This window comes from Muntiacus reevesi, chromosome 1 (genome assembly GCF_963930625.1).
Source record: "Muntiacus reevesi chromosome 1, mMunRee1.1, whole genome shotgun sequence".
Classification (NCBI taxonomy): domain Eukaryota; kingdom Metazoa; phylum Chordata; class Mammalia; order Artiodactyla; family Cervidae; genus Muntiacus; species Muntiacus reevesi.
In genome coordinates, this window is record NC_089249.1 from 110,843,346 (window position 1) to 110,862,609 (window position 19,264).

At 49.6% G+C, this 19,264-nt stretch overlaps 1 protein-coding gene across 5 annotated transcripts in view; it reads left to right on the plus strand.

Moving 5' to 3' along the window:
- The window catches only part of BCAR3 (BCAR3 adaptor protein, NSP family member), a 215,586-nt gene that overhangs the window by 187,908 nt on the left and 8,414 nt on the right, over positions 1-19,264 (plus strand). For 4 of the 5 annotated variants that reach the window (XM_065908460.1, XM_065908459.1, XM_065908462.1 and 1 more), the window contains 5 exons: positions 843-1,288; positions 6,290-6,393; positions 7,765-8,417; positions 13,348-13,463; positions 17,604-17,775. In XM_065908460.1, coding sequence (XP_065764532.1) covers positions 843-1,288; positions 6,290-6,393; positions 7,765-8,417; positions 13,348-13,463; positions 17,604-17,775 — 1,491 coding nt within the window. Of the gene's footprint in view, positions 1-842; positions 1,289-5,158; positions 5,345-6,289; positions 6,394-7,764; positions 8,418-13,347; positions 13,464-17,603; positions 17,776-19,264 lie in introns of those variants that run through there. The other variant, XM_065908463.1, reaches the window with a different exon arrangement.

The following is a 19,264-nucleotide window of genomic DNA, read 5'->3' on the forward strand; positions in this document are numbered from 1 at the left end:
CATATATTATGTATGCAAATATATAACCTTCCCGATAACTTTGTGGGCTGAGAGACTGGCCACTTTGTTCCAGGCCTGCAGAATAATCGATGTGCCCAGAGTCACTCTCAGAGGTCTAGTTCTACTGTCCCTGGCTTCCACCTTCTTGCAGGCCCTCCTCCTCCCCACCCACCAGGCCTGCCGAGGGGTTTTGTAGGAGAAGGCTCTGAGGATGACCCATAGATGACAACCAGCATCCTCCTCCAGGTGTTGCAGGGAGAGAAAGAATCAGACCCACCAGACACAAATTTTCTTATTTAGTTTTTATCACTTCACATCCTTCAGATCTGCATAGATGTCATCTTCTCCTGATACCCTCCTAACCACCGTATTTAAAAGCACAGCCCCCATCCCAGTTTACTTTTTCCTTAACTTGACAACATCTGACATAGCATATCTGTTCCTTTTTTGCCCTACTAGAATAGAAGCTCTCCAGTGAAAACAGAAGCTCTGAGACAGTGGAGGGTCAGCTTCACTCACTGCTATAAATGCAGTGCCTGTACAGTAGTATTTGGTACACAGTTGTTGCTGTTCAGTCATGTCCGACCCTGCAACCCCATAGACTGCAGCACACCAAGCTTCCCTGTCCTTCACCACCTCCCAGAGCTTATTCAAACTCATGTCCATTGAGTCGGTGATGCCACACAGTAGATGATCAACAAATAGTTCATAAATGAATGAATGAGTCTTCTCAGAGTTTGACAAAATATAGAGCCGACTGAGGAAGAAGAGGCATTATAGGCTTGCCCGTGGTGCAGCTGAGCTTGCCTTGCCTGTTCCTCACTCACCTTTTTGTCCCAAAGGTGTCAGAAAACCTCATGCAGCGAGATGGTGACTTCCTGGTTCGTGATTCTCTGTCCAGCCCGGGGAACTTCGTCCTGACCTGCCAGTGGAAGAACCTGCCTCAGCACTTCAAGATCCGCCGGACGGTGGTGCGGCTCAGCGAGGCCTACAGCCGCGTGCAGTACCAGTTCGAGATGGAGAGCTTCGACTCCATCCCCGGCCTGGTGCGCTGCTACGTGGGCAACCGGCGGCCCATCTCGCAGCAGAGCGGGGCCGTCATCTTCCAGCCCGTCAACAGGACGGTGCCCCTGCGTTGCCTGGAGGAGCGCTACGGAGCCTCCTCCCCAGACCCGGCCCAGGAGGGCAGCCTCACGGAGGGGAGACTGGACGCGGCCAAGAGGCTGAGCCTCACTGTGGGCGGCACCCAGGCCCGAGAGCAGGGCTTGCCCAGGGGCAACCTCCTCAGGTGAGTCAGGGCCTCCTCGGGTGGTGTAGGGACCATGGGGGGCACTCACCTGGCCAGGGCCCAGCTCTGCTCGGCAGACAAGCTTCCCATAGGAGCAGAGGAACAATGAGAGATGTTAATGAACTCCGAGTGTCATCGGAATCGCTGACCCAAGACAGTGCACGCTACTTCCCAGTTGTGCTGCGCGCTGTCGCCTCAGTCGTGTCCGACGCTTTGTGACCCCATGGACTGTAGCCCTTCAGGCTGCTCTGTCCACGGGATTCTCCAGGCAAGAATACTGGAGTGGGTTGCCATGCCCTCCTCCAGGGGATCTTTCCAATCCAGGGATCGAGCCTGCGTGTCTTAGGTCTCTTGAATTGGCAGGTGGGTTCTTTATAACTCCTGCCACTTGGGAAGCCCAGTTGCCAGTCGACTTGGTGCCAAAAAAAAAAGGTGCAGTTGCTGAGGAAGGGGAAGGCCGATCAGGAGAGACCTTGTGAAGGAGGTAAGGATTCCGGCTGGTCTGAAAGCTAGGGGGCATTTGGATAGATGCTGCAGAGGGGAGGGTGTGCCCCTGGAGGGAGGGGCTCGGACAGAGCCTGAGTTGCAGAGTTAGAAAAGGGCAGGCATGGCTCAGAGTGCGGAAACTGGAGGAATGGAACAAAGGGTCTGTCCATGCAGGGGCTGACAGAGGGAGGTTTAGGGAGATGACCGCACCAGATCAGGGAGGCTTTCGTGCCAGACTGAGGGGGTTGAGGAGCCTCAAAGACTTAACATGGGGAATGCAGTGTCCTAAGAACAAGACGGAACGGTGATGTGCAAGAAGGGTGAGAGGGGAGAGGAGCAGGAAGGCAGCTAGTGAGCTGTGAAGGATCAGGCCATGCAGGTGGAGTAGTGAGGAAAGTCAGGAGGCTCAGAACCAGGCTTCCTGAGACTCTGCTTGTGGGGAGGTGGAGACAGGCAAGTCAGATACCGCAGGAGGGACCAGAGCGGGTAGACTTTGGAGGAAAACCAATTTCTCCATCTGAGGTGCAACTGTGGGCTTGCAAAGGGCCCATGTCCAGCAACAGCTCTGGAGTTAGGGAGCGAAGTTAGTCCTGAAAGCTTAGATGAGGACTTGGTCCACACAGAAAGGGTGATTGACTAGGTCAGAAGAGATGAGATTCTTAAGACAGAAGACTTTGAGAGCCTGGGAGCTGCAGGCTGACCCTTGGGGGATCTTGGGGAGAAGAGTTCAGAGAACTGAATGCTGAGCTAGCCCCACCATCGATTACAAGTGATGTGCCCTGGGTTAATGCGGGACTTGTCTCTCATGCAGCGAAGAGTCCTTGTGCATGTTATCTAACTGCCAAGAAAGGAAAGTTGGCAAGAAGCTATGCATTATATTTATTTTAGACTGTGGAAATGATGTTAGAAAAAAAGCAAATTCAAGCGATTTTCTTATTCGAGTTCAAAATGGGACAAAAGCAGAGACAACTTGCAACATTAACAATGTATTTGGCCCAGGAACGTTTTTTTTTTTTTTACTGGTAGTTCTTGAGCTTGGAAGCTTCTTTTTTTTTTTTTTTTTTTCCATTTATTTTTATTAGTTGGAGGCTAATTATTTCACAACATTGCTGTGGGTTTTGTCATACATTGACATGAATCAGCCATGGAGTTACACGTATTCCCCATCCCAATCCCCCCTCCCACCTCCCTCTCCACCCGATTCCTCTGGGACTTCCCAGTGCACCAGGCTCGAGCACTTGTCTCATGCATCCCACCTGGGCTGGTGATCTGTTTCTCTCGAAACATCCCACCTTCGCCTTCTCCCACAGAGTCCAAAAGTCTGTTCTGTACATCTGTGTCTCTTTTTCTGTTTTGCATATAGGGTTATCATTACCATCTTTCTAAATTCCATATGTATGTGTTAGTATGCTGTAATGATCTTTATCTCTCTGGCTTACTTCACTCTGTATAATGGGCTCCAGTTTCATCCATCTCATTAGAACTGATTCAAATGAATTCTTTTTAACGGCTGAGTAATATTCCATGGTGTATATGTACCACAGCTTCCTTATCCATTCGTCTGCTGATGGACATCTAGGTTGCTTCCATGTCCTGGCTATTATAAACAGTGCTGCAATGAACATTGGGGTGCATGTGTCTCTTTCAGATCTGGTTTCCTCAGTGTGTATGCCCAGAAGTGGGATTGCTGGGTCATATGGCAGTTCTATTTCCAGTTGGCCCAGGAACTTTTAACGAATGTACAATGCAGTGGTGGTTCAAGAAGTTTTGCAAAGGAGACGAGAGCCTTGAAGATGAGGAACATAGTGGCGGCCATTGAAAGTTGACAACAACCATTTGAGAGCATCTTCAGAGCTCCTCTTACAACTACATGGGAAGTTGCCAAAGAATTCATGCTACGGTTGTTCAGCACTTGAAGCAAACTGGAAGGGTGAAAAAACTTGATAAGTGGATACCGCGTGAACTGACCACAAATTTAAAAAATTGTCATTTTGAAGTGTCATCTTCTCTTTTTCTATGCAACAACAACAAACCATTTCTCAACCTGATTGTGACGCACGATGAAAAGTGGATTTTATATGACAGCTGACGACAACCAGCTCAGTGGTTGGACTGGGTAGAAGCTCCAAAGCATTTCCCAAAACCAGACTTGCACCAAAAAAAGGTCATGGTCACTGTTTGGTGGTCTACTGCCAGTCTGTTCCATTACAACTTTTTGAATCCCAGCGAAACCATTACATCTGAGAAGTAAGCTCAGCAAATCAATGAGATGAACCAAAAACTGCAACAGCTGCAGCTGGCATTGGTCATCAAAAGTGAAAGTGAAGTTGCTCACTCGTGTCTGACTCTTTGCGACCCCGTGGACTGTAGCCCACCAGGCTCCTCCATCCATGGGATTCTCCAGGCAAGAATACTGGAGTGGGTTGCCATTTCCTTCTCCAGAGGATCTTCCCGACCCAGGGATCGAACCCAGGTCTCCTGCATTGCAGGCAGACGCTTTAACCACCAGGGAAGCTCCACTGGTCATCAGAAAGGGCCCAATTTTTCTCCACACCACCTGACCGTATGTCACACAACCAACACTTCAAAAGCAGAACAAATTGGGCTGCAAAGTTTTGCCTCATCTGCCATATTCACCTGACCTCTCATCGCAACAACTTTGCACAGGGAAAATACTTCCACATCCAGCAGGAGGCAGAAAATGCTTTCCAAAAGAGTTCATTGAATCTCAAAGCATGGATTTTTATGCTACGGGAATAAACAAACTTATTTCTCCTTGGCAAAGAAACACGTTGATTGTAATGGTTCTAATTTTGATTAATAAGATGTGTTTGAGCCTAGTTATAAGATTTAAAATTCACAGTCCAAAGTTGCAATTACTTTTGTACCAGCCTAATATTAAAAGGCTATCTTCTGTTCTTTTGGGAGTAGGGGTTGGTTGATGAACTGATGAGTAGGGAGTTAATGTGAACAGAGCCAGGGTGACCCACAGAACCCCTGCTAGAAGCAGTGCTGGGAAGGGAGGCCCCTTGGTCTACCTTCAGCAACCTGAATTTAAAATACAAAGAAAAAATTTTAAGATAAAAATGAAAGAAAAGCTTAGAAAGTCTCCATGTTGATAACACAAACCTAACAGAGCCACTCTTGGGGATTGCCCTTTGAAAGCAGAGCTCCCTAAGCCTTATCACACTTGGCATAGGCTGCAGGTCCAGAAAGACCTAGATATGGGGGTGGGGTGGACTCAACAAGGAAGATGGTTGGAAGCCCTGCCCCTCCGCTCGCCGCCAGTGGCTCCCCACATTCCCTGACGTCAGGTCAGATGGTTGCCCCCCCCCAACCCCCGAAAAGGTGTGGGCTCGGCCAGGTTACATTCCAGGCCAGTGTATGACCACGGAGTCTGACTGCTGGCGGGGATCACTGCTTAAATATCGCTTCACTGAAGCCACTGCCTTTTGGAATTTGCCCTCTGCCCTGCCTTATCTCTGAGGGGTTGCTGGAATTTCTCTGTTGCTGGAGTTCGGGGGCTGTTTGGTTTGTTTTTTTTTTTTTTTCCTCTGGTTGTCTGCAAAGGTAGGAAAGAACTTTCACAATTTCTGTAACATAAGTTTCAGGGTTGGGGGTGGCAACTAAAGTTCATTACGACTCGACTGGTGCAGTGCTTTCTGTTTTAGCTAACGAGAGATTCTGTTCTTTGGTGCTAATTAGAGTAATTCCCGATCTGAACGGGCAGGGTTAGAGCCATGCTGGCGAACTGTGTCGTCAGGGTCTGCTGGCCTGCTTTCCCTGCGCTGCTGCGCTCTGCTTCGCGATTAGAGACTGCCAGTCTGAACTGGCAAAGGGCAGAGCCATGCTGGTGAATTGTGTCGTTAGGGTCTACTTTCCCTGCGATGCTGTGTTCTGTGCCTCCCAGCTTGCTTGATGACCCCTCTGCCCTTTCCCGGACTCAGCCCGAGGAGGCTGGCCAGGGGATCCCCCAGTGGGGTCCTTTTGAATGGATATGACAACCTCCCTGGGCAATCCTGCAGGTTATTTGGGGGACGGTGAACTTTCCACTGAACTTTCCACTGAAATGGAAACTGCCCCACGGTCTCCTTCCTAACTGTGACACTGTGAGGCTTGGTGGAAAACGCATGTTAGTTATACAAGTTATTCCTCCAGGGTCTGTAAGTAATTTTAGGTGCTGCTGAAAGTACACATTCCAGTTTATCAGATTTTCCTGAGAGTGTCTTGAAACCTTTAGCCTGCTGTGCTTAACAGGATGGAAGGACTCAGAAGCAGCAGCCTGGGATCTAACTGGATAGGTCCTGGGGACACAGCAAGAAGCCCATGGCACAGTCATGTACTAATCACCCCATCAGGGATTTCCTCCTCCAACCGACATTCCTTGACTCTTAGGCTGTACAGGAGCACGCTCGTTCTGAGCAATCTTTTTCTTTTTTTAAAACTTTCCATGACGTTGCCTAAAGATTTTACGATTTAATGACATGTTTCTGCCCTATTTGTCTTTTGCTTCAGAAATAAAGAGAAGAGTGGGAGCCAGCCAGCCTGCCTGGATCACATGCAGGACAGAAGAGCCTTGTCCCTCAAAGCCCACCAGTCGGAAAGTTACCTGCCAATTGGTAGGTCTTTGGGAATTTGGGAGGAGGAGGGTGACGGTGTTCCCCTGATTTTCTGCAGGCTGTCTCCCCTGCTCCATCTGGTCACGTAATTTGGGAAAGACATGAGACTCCACGTCTGGAGGCTGAGGGGTTCATAGAACTGTATCCAGATGCGAATCGCTGAGCCGGACGCTTTGTACGTGTGCGTGTCACTCAGTTGTGTCCGACTCTTTGCGACCCCATGTATTCTGTATGTCTGTGTGTGTGTTAGTCACTCAGTCGGGTCCAACTCTGTGTGGGCCCATGGACTGTAACCCGCCAGGTTCCTCTGTCCGTGGAATCCTCCAAGCAAGAATACTGGAGTAGGTTGCCATTTCCTTCTTCAGGGGATCTTCCCAGCCCAGGGATGAAACCCAGGTCTCCTGCATTGCAGGCAGATTCTTTACCATCTGAGCCACCAGGAAAGCCTGGATGTTTAATGTGTGCTAGCTTTTAAGCCTCATAAGAAGCCTTTAAGGTGAGCATGGTTATCCTCTTTGGGGTGAGGAGACTCAGGCATGGATATAATTGACCTGTCTAGATACATCTAGTAAGTGGTGAAGCCAGCATTTGAACCTAGGTTTTCTGACCCTGAGCCCAACTGCTAACTGGTGGTCATCATAACACACACGCCTTCCCCTTAGTCTCCTCCCTGGAGAGAGGGTGAATGGGTCAGTCTTGGGGTTCCTGGTAGAAACCCCGCTTCCTCTCCATCCTGCTGTCACAGCTGGAAGAGTGAGATGGTATGGAATGTGGGGGAACCAGCTAAGCAATTGTGTTCATAGGCAATGGGGTTGCTTTTCATTATTTTTGTAACTGACCTTCCTTGGGGAACCACAGGGTGATTTTCTTGTCACCCCTTCATGAACTATTTGAAAGTGGTTTTTCTCAGCATCTTTTTCTCCCTTCCCCATGTGTCTCTGTCTCCTCCTTAAAGCTGGCAGGATCCACTCTGGCTTTGAGAGTGACTCAGGGCCCTCCCTCTTTTACACTATGTGACTGAAGACATGTTTCTTAGGGCAAGGTTAGTTTACTCACCGCCCTCCAAGCTTGATGCATTTCCCTGTTTTGACTGTATAACCTTCTGTGACCACAAAATGGCATTGCTGCCCAGCTGTGGGTAGTCACCAGGATTTAGAATTCCCCAAGAAGTGGCGTGGGGCCACCTTTGCCCTTGACATGCTCTTGACTGCTCTAGACCAGACCCGTAGTGGTCATACTGGCTTGTCTTTTGAGGGTAAAAATCATAACTCAAGGGTATGAATTGAGGGCCAGAAGCTGTCACTCTAGTTTGGTCTGTTTTGTGTTTTCCTCACAGCTGAGCTTTTTCTGACCCTCTCTTATCCTCCACAGGTGGTAAGCTGCCCCCTCAGTCCCCAGGTGTGGGCACAAACCCCTGCCCAAGCTCACCAGTGTTCAGGACGGGCAGCGAGCCGACTCTGAGTCCAGCTGTGGTGCGGAGGGTCTCCTCGGATGCTAGGCCAGGGGAGGCGCTGAGGGGCTCAGACAGCCAGCTATGCCCCAAGCCGCCCCCCAAACCCTGCAAGGCACCCCTGCTCAAAGCTCCCCCGTCTCCATCTATCTGGCTCAGCTCTGAAGCCAACTACTGTGAACTGAACCCAGCCTTGGCGGCCGGCTATGATGGGGCATCTAGGCTGCCCTTCTGTGCCCAGGACAGCTACGTGGAGTTGCTGACAGCCAAGCAGAATGGGGGGCTGGGCACCCGGAACTCTGACACCAGCTACTTGATCCTTGATGATGATGACAGGACAAGGCCTTGGAAGCCGCCGCCAGCCCCAGGGGACACAGAGCGGGAGGACCAGGACACATTTGTGATGCCTCTCCTAGAGACCACCTCTTCGTTCAAGCCCAATGACTTTGAGTCGAAGCTGCTTCCTCCTGAGAACAAGCCCCTGGAAACTTCGATGCTGAAGCGTGCAAAAGAACTGTTCACCAACAATGACCCCAAGGTCATCGCCCAGCACTTGCTCAGCACGGACTGCAAGGTAGGTGCCGGAGGGATTTCCAGAGGCTTGGAAGGGAGCTCTGTCTGGGCCTCATTCTGCCTTACCTTGTGACTTGTTTGCTCATAGGACAACGGAGATGATGACCTGGGTGTGGGATTTATTGAAGGGGTGGGAACCCAGGCTGTGACAACCCTTGCCCAGGCAGGAAACTTGTGAAATTCACCCAGGACAGAAGGATACAGGGCCACCCAGGGTCCTGCTCTCCTCCCCCAACCCCTGCGTGCCCTTCTCCCAGCTCATGTGGATTTTCAGTTCTCCCTCTGCCTCACTCCATCAGAACTGGTGAAGTCAAGTCCAAAGAAGAGTAGATTGTAGATGAAAATGGAGTTTCTGGAGTAGCAGGGCCTTCGTGGTTTTTATTTTATTATATGCTACATATGTACATTATATATTTATTTTTATTGTTATGAAAATGGTCTTTAGGGTAAAATTTTTAAAGTTACTTGCTCAGTTTAGAAAAAATATAAAACAATTATAAAAGATATCACTTTAGAAAAATTACACAATACAGATTAGGAGAAAAGAAAAAATGAAAACCACACAAAATCCAGTTTCTTGGTGATCAACGTTGTTAGCATTTGTTCAGCCAATAGATGTGTAAATAATGGCATGCATATCTATTTGTTTACCACAGAAATGCCACAGGCCTATGCATACCACTTCAAACCTTTTTTGTCTTTCATGGAACAACATAGCGTGACTATCTTTCCATGTGACTATATAAACCTCTATTTACGTCATCATTTTTTAAAAAAATTTTTATCATCAACATTTTTGATAGGAGGCATTTCTTTTAGATATGGGTGGCTTTTGTTCATAGCTGGCCCCAAGACAACCTCATCCTTCAGAGAGTAATTTCTCGAAAGCAAGCGTTTAAGGCTGGGGTGTGCTTAGCCCACCCCTCAATATAAGGAGACAGATCCCTTCATTTGAGCAACAGATGAGGCCTTAGATTTAAAGCCCTTTTTCGTTTGTAGCTCAGTGAAGTCAATTAGCTTCAAAGGTCAGGGCTTATTGAGGAACTGGTTTTCCTAAATAAATTTCCTGGGTCATGAATCATGGCAGGAAATCTAATCTCCAAGCATTCCCCAAGGAGTTCCTCGGTTGATGGATGCTCACAGGGCACATGGGACCTCCCAAAGCAGTCTTGAGGAATATTAAGCATGCGCCAGCTGTTTTGGGGCGAACAGCCGAGGGGCTGCCAGGAATGGGGCTGTGTTGGAGGAACAAGGGCTGTCTGTGTGGTTCGCTGGATGTCCTTGAGCAGGGCCCCAAGTGGTCAGATAATTTTCCTTGTTAAGACCTTACCTCATTCAGAGGGAGCTAAACCTGTTTGGGCAGGGAGAGGATTTAGTCTCCTGTTCTAGTTAGTATGAATAGGCCCTGGATCTGAGACAGCAGAACCACACCAGCAGGCCAGGAGCCTGGCGTGAACCTGTCTGAGTTCTCGGTGGTGGAAGTTCCTTGTGGGAACATGGCTCTGGGTTTACAGAACAGCCTAATTTCTGGGAGGAAGTGAATGCTTCCCCACTGTGTTCTCAGGCAGGACTTGGTAGTAGTCTAGGAGGAGGTGAGAGGCCCGACAGCTCTTCTTCACAGCAGAGTCTGGAACCTTCCCACTGCCTTGGCAGTCTGTTCTCAGCTGAAGGAATGTGTAGCCTCCTCTTTGTTCTGTTTCTCTGTCTGCCTCTGTCCTCCTGGTGGGGGTCCCACTCCCCCCGTATGCTTTTAGGCACCCCTGGAAGAGGCGCTCGATGGAGCCCCCAGGCGGCGAGGCAGAGACCTGAGCGGGAGACCCTGACCATGAGCCCACCCCCAGTCCCCAGGGTGGGGCTGTTTCGTCTTCCTTCCTCCCTCATTTCCTTATCCTCTTCCTGAACTACTGATTTCAGGGCTTTGCCAACAGAGCAAGAGCAGCGAGCTTGTTTTACTAAGAAGTAAAACAAAGGCTGTTGTCACTGATCTGACTCTAACTGCAACCAGACCAGCCCACCCGGAAGCCTAGAGCTGACGAAGGGCAGCATCCAGGGCCCAAGTGCTGGTTCCCTCCTGTGCCCAGAGCCCAGCCTGTGGGGGCTGTGGGTGGTCCTGAGTGCCCGGAGGCAGCAGGGTAAGCCCCTCCCCAGGCTGGGGCTGGGTGGGCGTCCACTGAGCCGCTCCCACCCTGTGAATGGGTAACGCCCTGCCTTACCCACTTGTCCCTGCAGAAGCTGGACGGAGACAGGCCCAGTGGCCAAGGGCCAGGCCTCTGGGGGTGAACTGAGTCTAACACCACCTCCCCTGCCTCTCAGAGTTTCTAAAGGGAGAAGAGTGCCACAACCCAGGTGCTTGTGAAGACTAAAGCCCTCTACGGTGCCTGCCCCAGAGTGAGGCTGGGTGACGGTTCCCTAGTTATGTATTGAGCCTTGATTGAACACAGCTGTGGGCCAGGTCAGGTCAGGCCAGGTCATGGTGGGAGAGGCAGGAGCGACAGTGGCATAGAATTCGGACCACGGTCCAGGTGGGAAATGCTCTGCAGGACCTCCAAGGTAGGGTCTCAAACGTAGTGGAGGGAGGGGTCAGGGTGGGGATTTCTGAGACAAGCTTTGAAGGCTGAATAGGAGTTGGTGATGCCGAACACAAAAGCATCTTCCAGGTGGCAGGCAGCGCACACTTGCAGAGACTGAGAGGCCAAGAACCATGGGAGGGAGGGGAATTGGTTTATGGAGGATTCACTCTGGATGGGTAGTGAGGGAAATGAGGTCCGCAGGCGGAGGGCCTGGAAAGTCTGTCTTTCTTTAAGTCTCTACTTCTGGACTCTTCCCAGGTTGCTGCCTTCAGGGCACTCTGCAGTGTTTCAGTGAGGGAGACAGGCCCGTAAGTGCAGAGCCCCCATCAGAGTCCTCTACAGAGGGCAACCGAGACGGCGACCTCATTTCTCCGTAGATGGTTCCTGGCAGCTGGGAAGAAGGCTGGATCACCACAGCCATTCCCCAGGCAGTCAGATGAGGAGCGGGCAGAACTAGGAGACCCTGCAGAGCCAGGATGGCTAAGATCAGGAGAGCAGAAGGCAGCTGGGTCTCATGGGGACGGGTGTCATCCTGCTCTGCCGGGTCCAGCTCACAGTGAATCCTCTAGAAGTGCTCATCCTTCCTCTCCATCTCTGAGCAGCATGGCCCCAGGCTTTCCCAGGAGACCTAATCCAGGCTGCACTGTGACCTCAGGACCCCTTGTCCCAGAGCTCAGCCTTGGGGCAACCAGGTGTTGGCATTTCCTGGTAATCCGTCAGGAAAGTGACCAGGGGACTGCATGTTTACACTGAAGGAAAACAGGCCAGAGGGGAAAACAGTTTCCAGAATAAAAGTGAATCGACAACCCTCTGACTCTTGTTATTGAATGTGTTAGGTTTGGAACCTCTGACAGGGCAGATGTCTAAACAAGCAAAGTGTGTGTGACTGCAGGTGACCAGGGTGTGCATCTGGGCTGCCTTACCATGGTCCAGGCGTAAATCTCTTTCCAGAGATCAGGCCAGAATTCTTCCCCCTTGCACGTGGCCAGTGATTCATAACTTGGCTTTGTAAATAGCTCGGGTTTTAGGGTCATTTAATCCTTGGCAAAGTCCTTGAGGAAGGTAAACTCAGCAGTTGTTTTAGAGAAGGGGAAACTGAGAGCAGATGAATCCTGAGGCTTATTCTGGAGTCTGCACTGGACAGCTCATCCCCAGGGCTGATGGTGGTGCCTTTGCTCAACTACAGAAGTTAAAGGTCAAGGTTAATAATATCAGCTAAACTGCCAGATGTTTTTGGTGGACTGTTATGAAGACACCTGGACTGTTCATATGCTCAGGATAATTATAGTGGAGGACAACTCCACAGGAACAAGGAAGGGAATTGTCCTGTGCCTGCCACATGTCCAGGGATGGTTTGACCCATTGTATCTGCTAGCTGGACCTCCCCTGGTGGTTCAGCAGCTAAGAATCTGCCTGCAATGCAGAAGCCACAGGAGATGCCAGTTCAATAGGAAAATCCCCTGGAGGAGGGCATGGCAACCCACCCCAGGATTCTTTCCTGGAGAATCCCATGGACAGCCTGGCAGGCTCCAGTCCATAGGGTTGCAGAGTCGGACACAACTGAAGCGACATAGCACACACGCACATCTGCTCATTGCACTGTTAGTATCAACATATCAGTGCTCTGTGAGTGTCACCAGCCCCGTCTTAGAGATGCCCTGGCTCAGTTGTAGCATTTGGAGGTAATGTAATAACTATAAGTGGTTAACTAATACCTGATTCCAATAAGCTGTGATCACACACTGGAACTGAGATGGGGCGTGCTGAGTGGGACAAACAAACCAGATTTTCTTTAAGGAAGACCTCTCAGGGGGAGAAGTGGGTGTGTTTGAGACCTCGGGTTTCACATAGCCGTACATGTTTCTAATAGTTTCCAGATGTACAATGCGTTTACTGAGCCCAGGAGAGGTGTAATTACGAGTAATAGGAGCCAGCCCTGCCATTAAGTGAGAACATGAACGGCAGAGCCTGCAGCAGAGTGGCACTTGGACGCAGCTCCACTTTTCCACTGCCGGGGATCAGTCTGCTCCACGCACACACAGTCCTGCTGTTGGCGGCAAATCTGGCAGCAGGATCCAGCCATGTTAGACATAAGCTCGAAGAACCACACCATTCTCTGGCCGGGCAGAAACACCAAATCTGCAGACCAATCTAGGTACTTTCCTGCCAGGTTTTACATTCCAGTATATGTATCAAAAGCCTCCAAATAGTGTATTAAAACTGTATTTTCAGATGGTGCTGCTCAAAAAGAAGTGCAACAAGTCAAGTGCATCCACAGTTTCCCAGTTTAGTGTATTTCTTTCCATGTTCGCAGCAAGCCCACTTCCTGGTCCAGTTCATTTCATCCTGTGTTCTTGACAGGTCGCGAGGATACTTGAAGTCTCGGAAGAGATGAGGAAGAACATGGGCGTGAACTCAGGGCTGGAGCTCATCACCTTGCCTTATGGTCACCAACTGCGCCTGGACATCATTGAAAGGTGAGTAGTGCTGTTCTGTACTTATGGTCCTTTCAACTCCACAGGCTGTCAGAGCTACAGGTTTCAGAGAGAGGCCAGGTACCCTCTGCCCCAGGGCCACCTCGCTCAAGGAAGTGTGGCCCCTGAAGGCCTTTCCCAGAAGCTATGACCAGAGAATTCCTGGAGAAGCTCAGGTGGCAAAGAGGAAGTCAGGGAACAGATAAGCACGTTCGCGACCCTGCTCCATGGGCAGATGGAGAAGCCGGCAGAGGCTCAGTCCTGGAACACAGGTCACCGTCACCCCTGCTGGCCTGGGGTGGGAGCAGTGCTGCAGGCAGATGGAGCAGGGGTGCCGTGCCGCTTCCCTCCAGCCTGAGCTGCAGCCCCTCTGTCTGCTTTAGGAATTAAGTGGGGGTTTGTGGGGGGAGTTGGGAAGAACAGGGTCTGAACAGTGTTTTCTTTGAAGTGTGGACAAATGGGGGATCAGAGGGCAAGGGATGAGGCGCTCAGGCCCCCGACCTCTGAAGCATCACTGCCCTCTTCTCATGGGAAGCCAGGGCGCTGGCTGGCCATTAAAACCCACTCACGTCAGATATTTAGAAATTAGAAAGGTAGAAGTAGCAAGACACGTTTTTAAGAAGCACTAGACTAGAATCTCATATTATCATAGAAGTTGGCCTTTTTGATACACATGAAAAGATAGTTGTTCTGGGCAAGACTGTTTTGTTATCTGAAGTTTTCTGTTTTTCCAACAAGCTTCCCACTTGCCACAGCACTCAAGTGATCTGTAGTGGGCAGCCAGGGCCCTGGCTTCTCCTGAGAAGAGGACGGTGATGCTTCAGAAGCTGGGGCCCTAGCACCATCATCCCCACCCATGGTTTTCTGTGATGTTCTGGGTCACAGTGCAGTCTAGTACAACACTGATGGCAGAACTCTCCTGACAGCATCCACTAGCCACTGGGGACTACTGAGCACCTGAAATGTGGCAACTGAAGGATGAAATGTTTTATTTTACTCTTCAGCATTTTAAGTGTATAAATATAGCCATATGTGGTTTGTGGACAGTGTAGTCCTAGACTCCCGCTAGCCCCTAGAAAGTAAACACTATATTTCAAATGGCCTGGGAGAGTTGGTAACAGCTGCTTTCAAGGTTACCCGACTGAAGCAAATAAATGGCTCCAGTGCCTCGGTTGCTTTGCCTCCCGTAGGAAGCACCCAGAGTGCCGAACGAAGACTTCTGGGGGCAGGAGGGCAGGACGTGGCCCTGCTGCCGTTGTTCCGGCATGCTTGTCAGCTTGTTGTTCAGTGTCTTTGGGCAGTGGTAGGTCTGACTTCTGAATTTCCCTACCTGCCCTGCTCACTCTTCTAGATGCCAGCCCTTCTCTCCAAGGCATCCTCTTCCCTCCCCGTGCCCCAGGGGCCTGGCTTCTCATTTCCACTAACCTGCCCTCCCTCCTGGTCTGGGCCCATGGTCGTTGGTTCAGCAGAGACCAGCTGTGCTGCCATGCATCCCTGTTTCTCCTGTGATGCTTTTCAAACTGAAAACTCCCCAGTTGCAGGCCTTATTTATTTGTGGCTGTGCTGGGTCTTCGTGGCTGTACAGGCTTCCTTTAGTTGTGGGAGGCAAGGGCTGTTCTTCGTCACAGTGTGCGGGCTTCTTATTGCAGGGGCTTCTCTTGTTGCAGAGCACAGGCTCTGGAGCACAGGCTGGATAGCTGTGGCCTGTGGGCTTTGTTGCTCTGCAACACGTGGGATCCTCCCAGACCAGGGATCACACTCATATTCCCTGCATTGGCGGGTGGATTCTTTACCACTGAGCCACCAGGGAAGCCCTGCAGGCCTTACATTTTATCAGTTTCATTAGCTCTGTTGGGCATGCATTATGGGTGCCCAGGCTGAGGTCAGCAGGCTTGTGGCTTCTCTCTGGGCTATTTTCTGACTTCCACTCTTGTCTACATCCACTTCCTCTTTCTCCTGATTGCTGCCTGCCTGGGGTCTGACTCTTTGCTTTGTTCCCCATCCAGAACTGACCTGCTAGGGCCTGGGGAGTGGTTCTCTCCATTACAATATGTCTACTAAATAAAGGTTATAGCAGTCCTGCAGGATCAGATGATACCCTTGTGTTTGAGAGTCTAATGTAAACCCCCTGCCATTTTAAACTTACCACCACCCATTCCAAGGCGAGTGAGCAGAGATGTCCTTCTGAAATGTTTTGTGTCTCTTACCCACCTCAGGAGCTTCTGCTACACACTTGCCTTGCTGAGCTGTTTTTCCCAAGGCAGTGTGTGCAGGAGGTTTGAGGCAAATGTTGTTCGAATGGATGGATATAATTACCCAATTAACTGTTGATATAAAGCCAGGTCTTAAAGAAATAGAGAACCTGTCTTTTATTAAGGGCCATTAAAACACAGGAAAAAAACATTGACTAAAGAATCAATTGAAGGCAACATGGGAAGTTAGTTTACTATTAAACAGCTAAAATGTTCATCTCAACCTTAACACTTTGCAAATGGGTAACAAAACTCTTCAATAAGTTTAACATAATAAAAATATACTTTAAGTCTATTTCAAAGATCCATTGATTAAGAAAGACAGGAAATTAGCAAAAGAAGATAAAGGAAAGAGAGAGAGGCAAAAGGGACCAAGATACAGAGGGAGAAATGCACACATAGATACCAGTGTAGTAACAGCTGCTATTTGCTAGGTACTGCTGAGCCAGGCACTTTAATTATTTTTATACACACACACACACACACACACACAGTCTTTCTCACAACAGCCCTTGTTCCCGTTTTAGAGATGAGGAACTAAGGGAGTGGAGCAGTCAGGTAACAGCCTAAGGTCACACTTTGAGCAACCACCTTGCACACCCACATGTGCAAACACTCAGAGACAGCAGAGCCTGTTACTGATTTAAAAATCATTGGAGAAACTGGTAATGCTAGCCACTAGATGAATCACTCCTCTCTTTGCTCTAGAAGAGTGAGGAGGAGACCAGCACAGGAAGCGTGGAATATCATCCTTAGCTGTGAATTTCTAGGACAAGGTGGCCTCAGAATTTCAGAGGCAAGTCATATTGTAGCGACCATAGCTGTGAATTAGCGCTTCACCTTCAGCACTCGTACCAGTACCTGGAGAGAAATTTACCCAAGGCCACTCTGGTGGCTCGGCTGGTAAAGAATCCACCTGCAATGCCGAAGACCTGGGTTCTATCCCTGGGTTAGGAAGATCCCCTGGAGAAGGGAACAGCTAACCACTCTAGTATTCTGGCCTGGAGAATTCCATGCACTGTATAGTCCATAGGTTCACAAAGAGTCAGACACGACTGAGCAACTTTCACTTTCACTCTGGCCCAAGGTGGGGAATGCCCATTCCTGGGCCACAGAGGGAGGGAGAGGCAGGTTTACAGACTGCTTGCACCAGGAAGGAGACCTCTCTGTGACCCCATTCATATCCATCCCATTGTCTGTACAGAAAAGACCACTCTGCTTCCTGTTCTGGGTCTGCGCAGTTGACCCGTGGCATTCAGGATGAGAAAGGGAGGATTGTTGGTAGATACAAAATTTCTTTCTGTGAGGGTCTGACCTTACAGAGAAATCTTGCCAGCTCACTGTTGAGTCTTTGTCCACATTTCCACTCACTCTCTGGCCCCTTGACCCAAGCCACTCTATTCTTAGCTCCTCATCCCTTGTTCTCACATCCATGTTGTCTTCCTGGATCCAAGCATATTATCTCATCTTTCTGTCCCTTCCATCCCCCAGTCCAGGGGGCTTAGGGACTTCCCTGAGGAAAGGATTCCTCAGTGTGTTGGGGACCTGGCATCTCCGCGGACCTGTCATGGTGAGAGGGACAAGGAGCACGTGCACTTCTGAGCAGCTTCAGCACAGGAAGGCCCTTTCATGCCCCTTGCTCCAGGGTTGAACACTCCATGTCCTGGGGTATCTGTCCTTTTTGATTCTCTACAGGATGCCCACTGAGGCCCTTCTGCAGTCACTCTGATGGGGGTGGTCCCTCTGTTGCAATCAGCAACCTAACTGTGTGAGCTGCCAGTGTGTCTCAGGAAGACAGCGGCAAATGGTGCAAAGCAGTTTGGCCAGTTTGGTTTCATTTCCTCCTGGTTCTATTAGCCCTGGGCCTGATCGCTCATCTCCTTCCTTTCAGACACAACACGATGGCCATCGGCATTGCAGTGGACATTCTGGGCTGCACAGGCAGTCTGGAGGAGAGAGCAGCCACCCTCAATAAGATCATCCAGGTGGCAGTGGAACTGAAAGACTCCATGGGGGACCTCTATTCTTTCTCAGCCATCATGAAGGCCTTGGAAATGCCACAGGTAAATTTCCACTTGCTGTGTGCAGCCCTGTGGGCCTGGGTGTATTTAATGCTCTGCAAAGTGGTCTTCAAGTCCATGCCTGGCAAACCACAGGTGACTTTAGTCAATTCAAAAGGTAAATCGTGTCTTAGTGAAAGCTGCTTTGATCAGGGGGCAAATAAGAGCCGCGTTGCAAATTTCTGGCTCTGTTTTTCTGGTAGTCAGCAGATAATCGCTGACTACCTACACTTTCTCTGTGATGTATAATAAGGAGAGTCATCCTCAAGAACAACAGATGTTCCTGAAGAACCAGTTAGGGTGATACATCTGGCTCAAGTGTGTTGTATAAGAAAGACTGCTTCCATCTGGGTCACTGGGCGGGCGGGCTGTTTGGGGTTATGACCGGGAAACCAAGACATTTGGGGAGCTGATCTCTGAGGATCCCTAGGGTGGTTTATCTCAAAGTATGTTCCTCAGGTCACCTACAACAGACTCTCCTGTTAAAAGACTCAGCTTCCTGGCTCATTTGCCATACAGCCCCCTAAAGCAGAGTTTCTGAAATCAGGCACTTTGAATTTATCTGCTTTGACAGCCTGTTTTTAGGATGAGGGTTGAAACTGAAAATTTGTTTTTGAAGCCAAGTGGACCTCATAGAGGTAGATGCTCAGTGACTTTGAGTACGAGATCACAGTCCCACAAACCCAATCTGCAACCAGTCATACCAAAGCCACCACTCATTTAGCTTGGCTATTTCGCAGCCAGCCACAGGTTCTCTGAAATCCTGCATGTTAAGAACATAATTTCCTTGTATGAAACCAAGGTCACCTTTCAAACAAGAAGCTGAAACGCTTCATGCTTTCACCAGGAAATTTTGAGAAGGGTCAATTCCAATTATAATATCCCAAGAACTTTCAAATTTCTTTAGATACACTGAAATTATTTGGGTCAGTATTTGAAATAAGCAAGTTCAGCTGTATTTTCATGATATACTGACTTCTACTATACTAACAGGAGTTATCATTTTTCATTTGGGTGTTTTTAATTTATGTCATGTATATTTCCTTTTATCCAAAACTGCCTATAATTCTGAGGACTTAATAGGCTAGCTTTTCGTATAGCTTCCCAGCCCAGAGCTTCCTCTGAGAGTAGTGAAGGGGAATTTTGTGACATTAACATGGTTGCTGTCCATTACATCAAACTCAGCAATTAGGGACTTACCCCAAAGCACATGAACATGGCTATATAGGTGGTCCTCCCATCCCACGGCAGCATCATCCTCTCCCTTTCTGCAGCACTTCAGCAATGAGGGGGCAGAGTCCCCCAGAGAGCTCGGGGCTCTGCTTGGGGTGGGGAGTGGCAGGCCCAGGGAGAACCAGAGACGAGAGTCATGTCACTTCTGTGTCAGGTCACCTAAGCCTGACCCAGGACTACAGCCATTTGTGCTGCCTTCTCGTCTCAGTTTCTGGTATCAAGAGAGAGCATCCAGGAGGCGGGCCTAGCCCAGAGATAA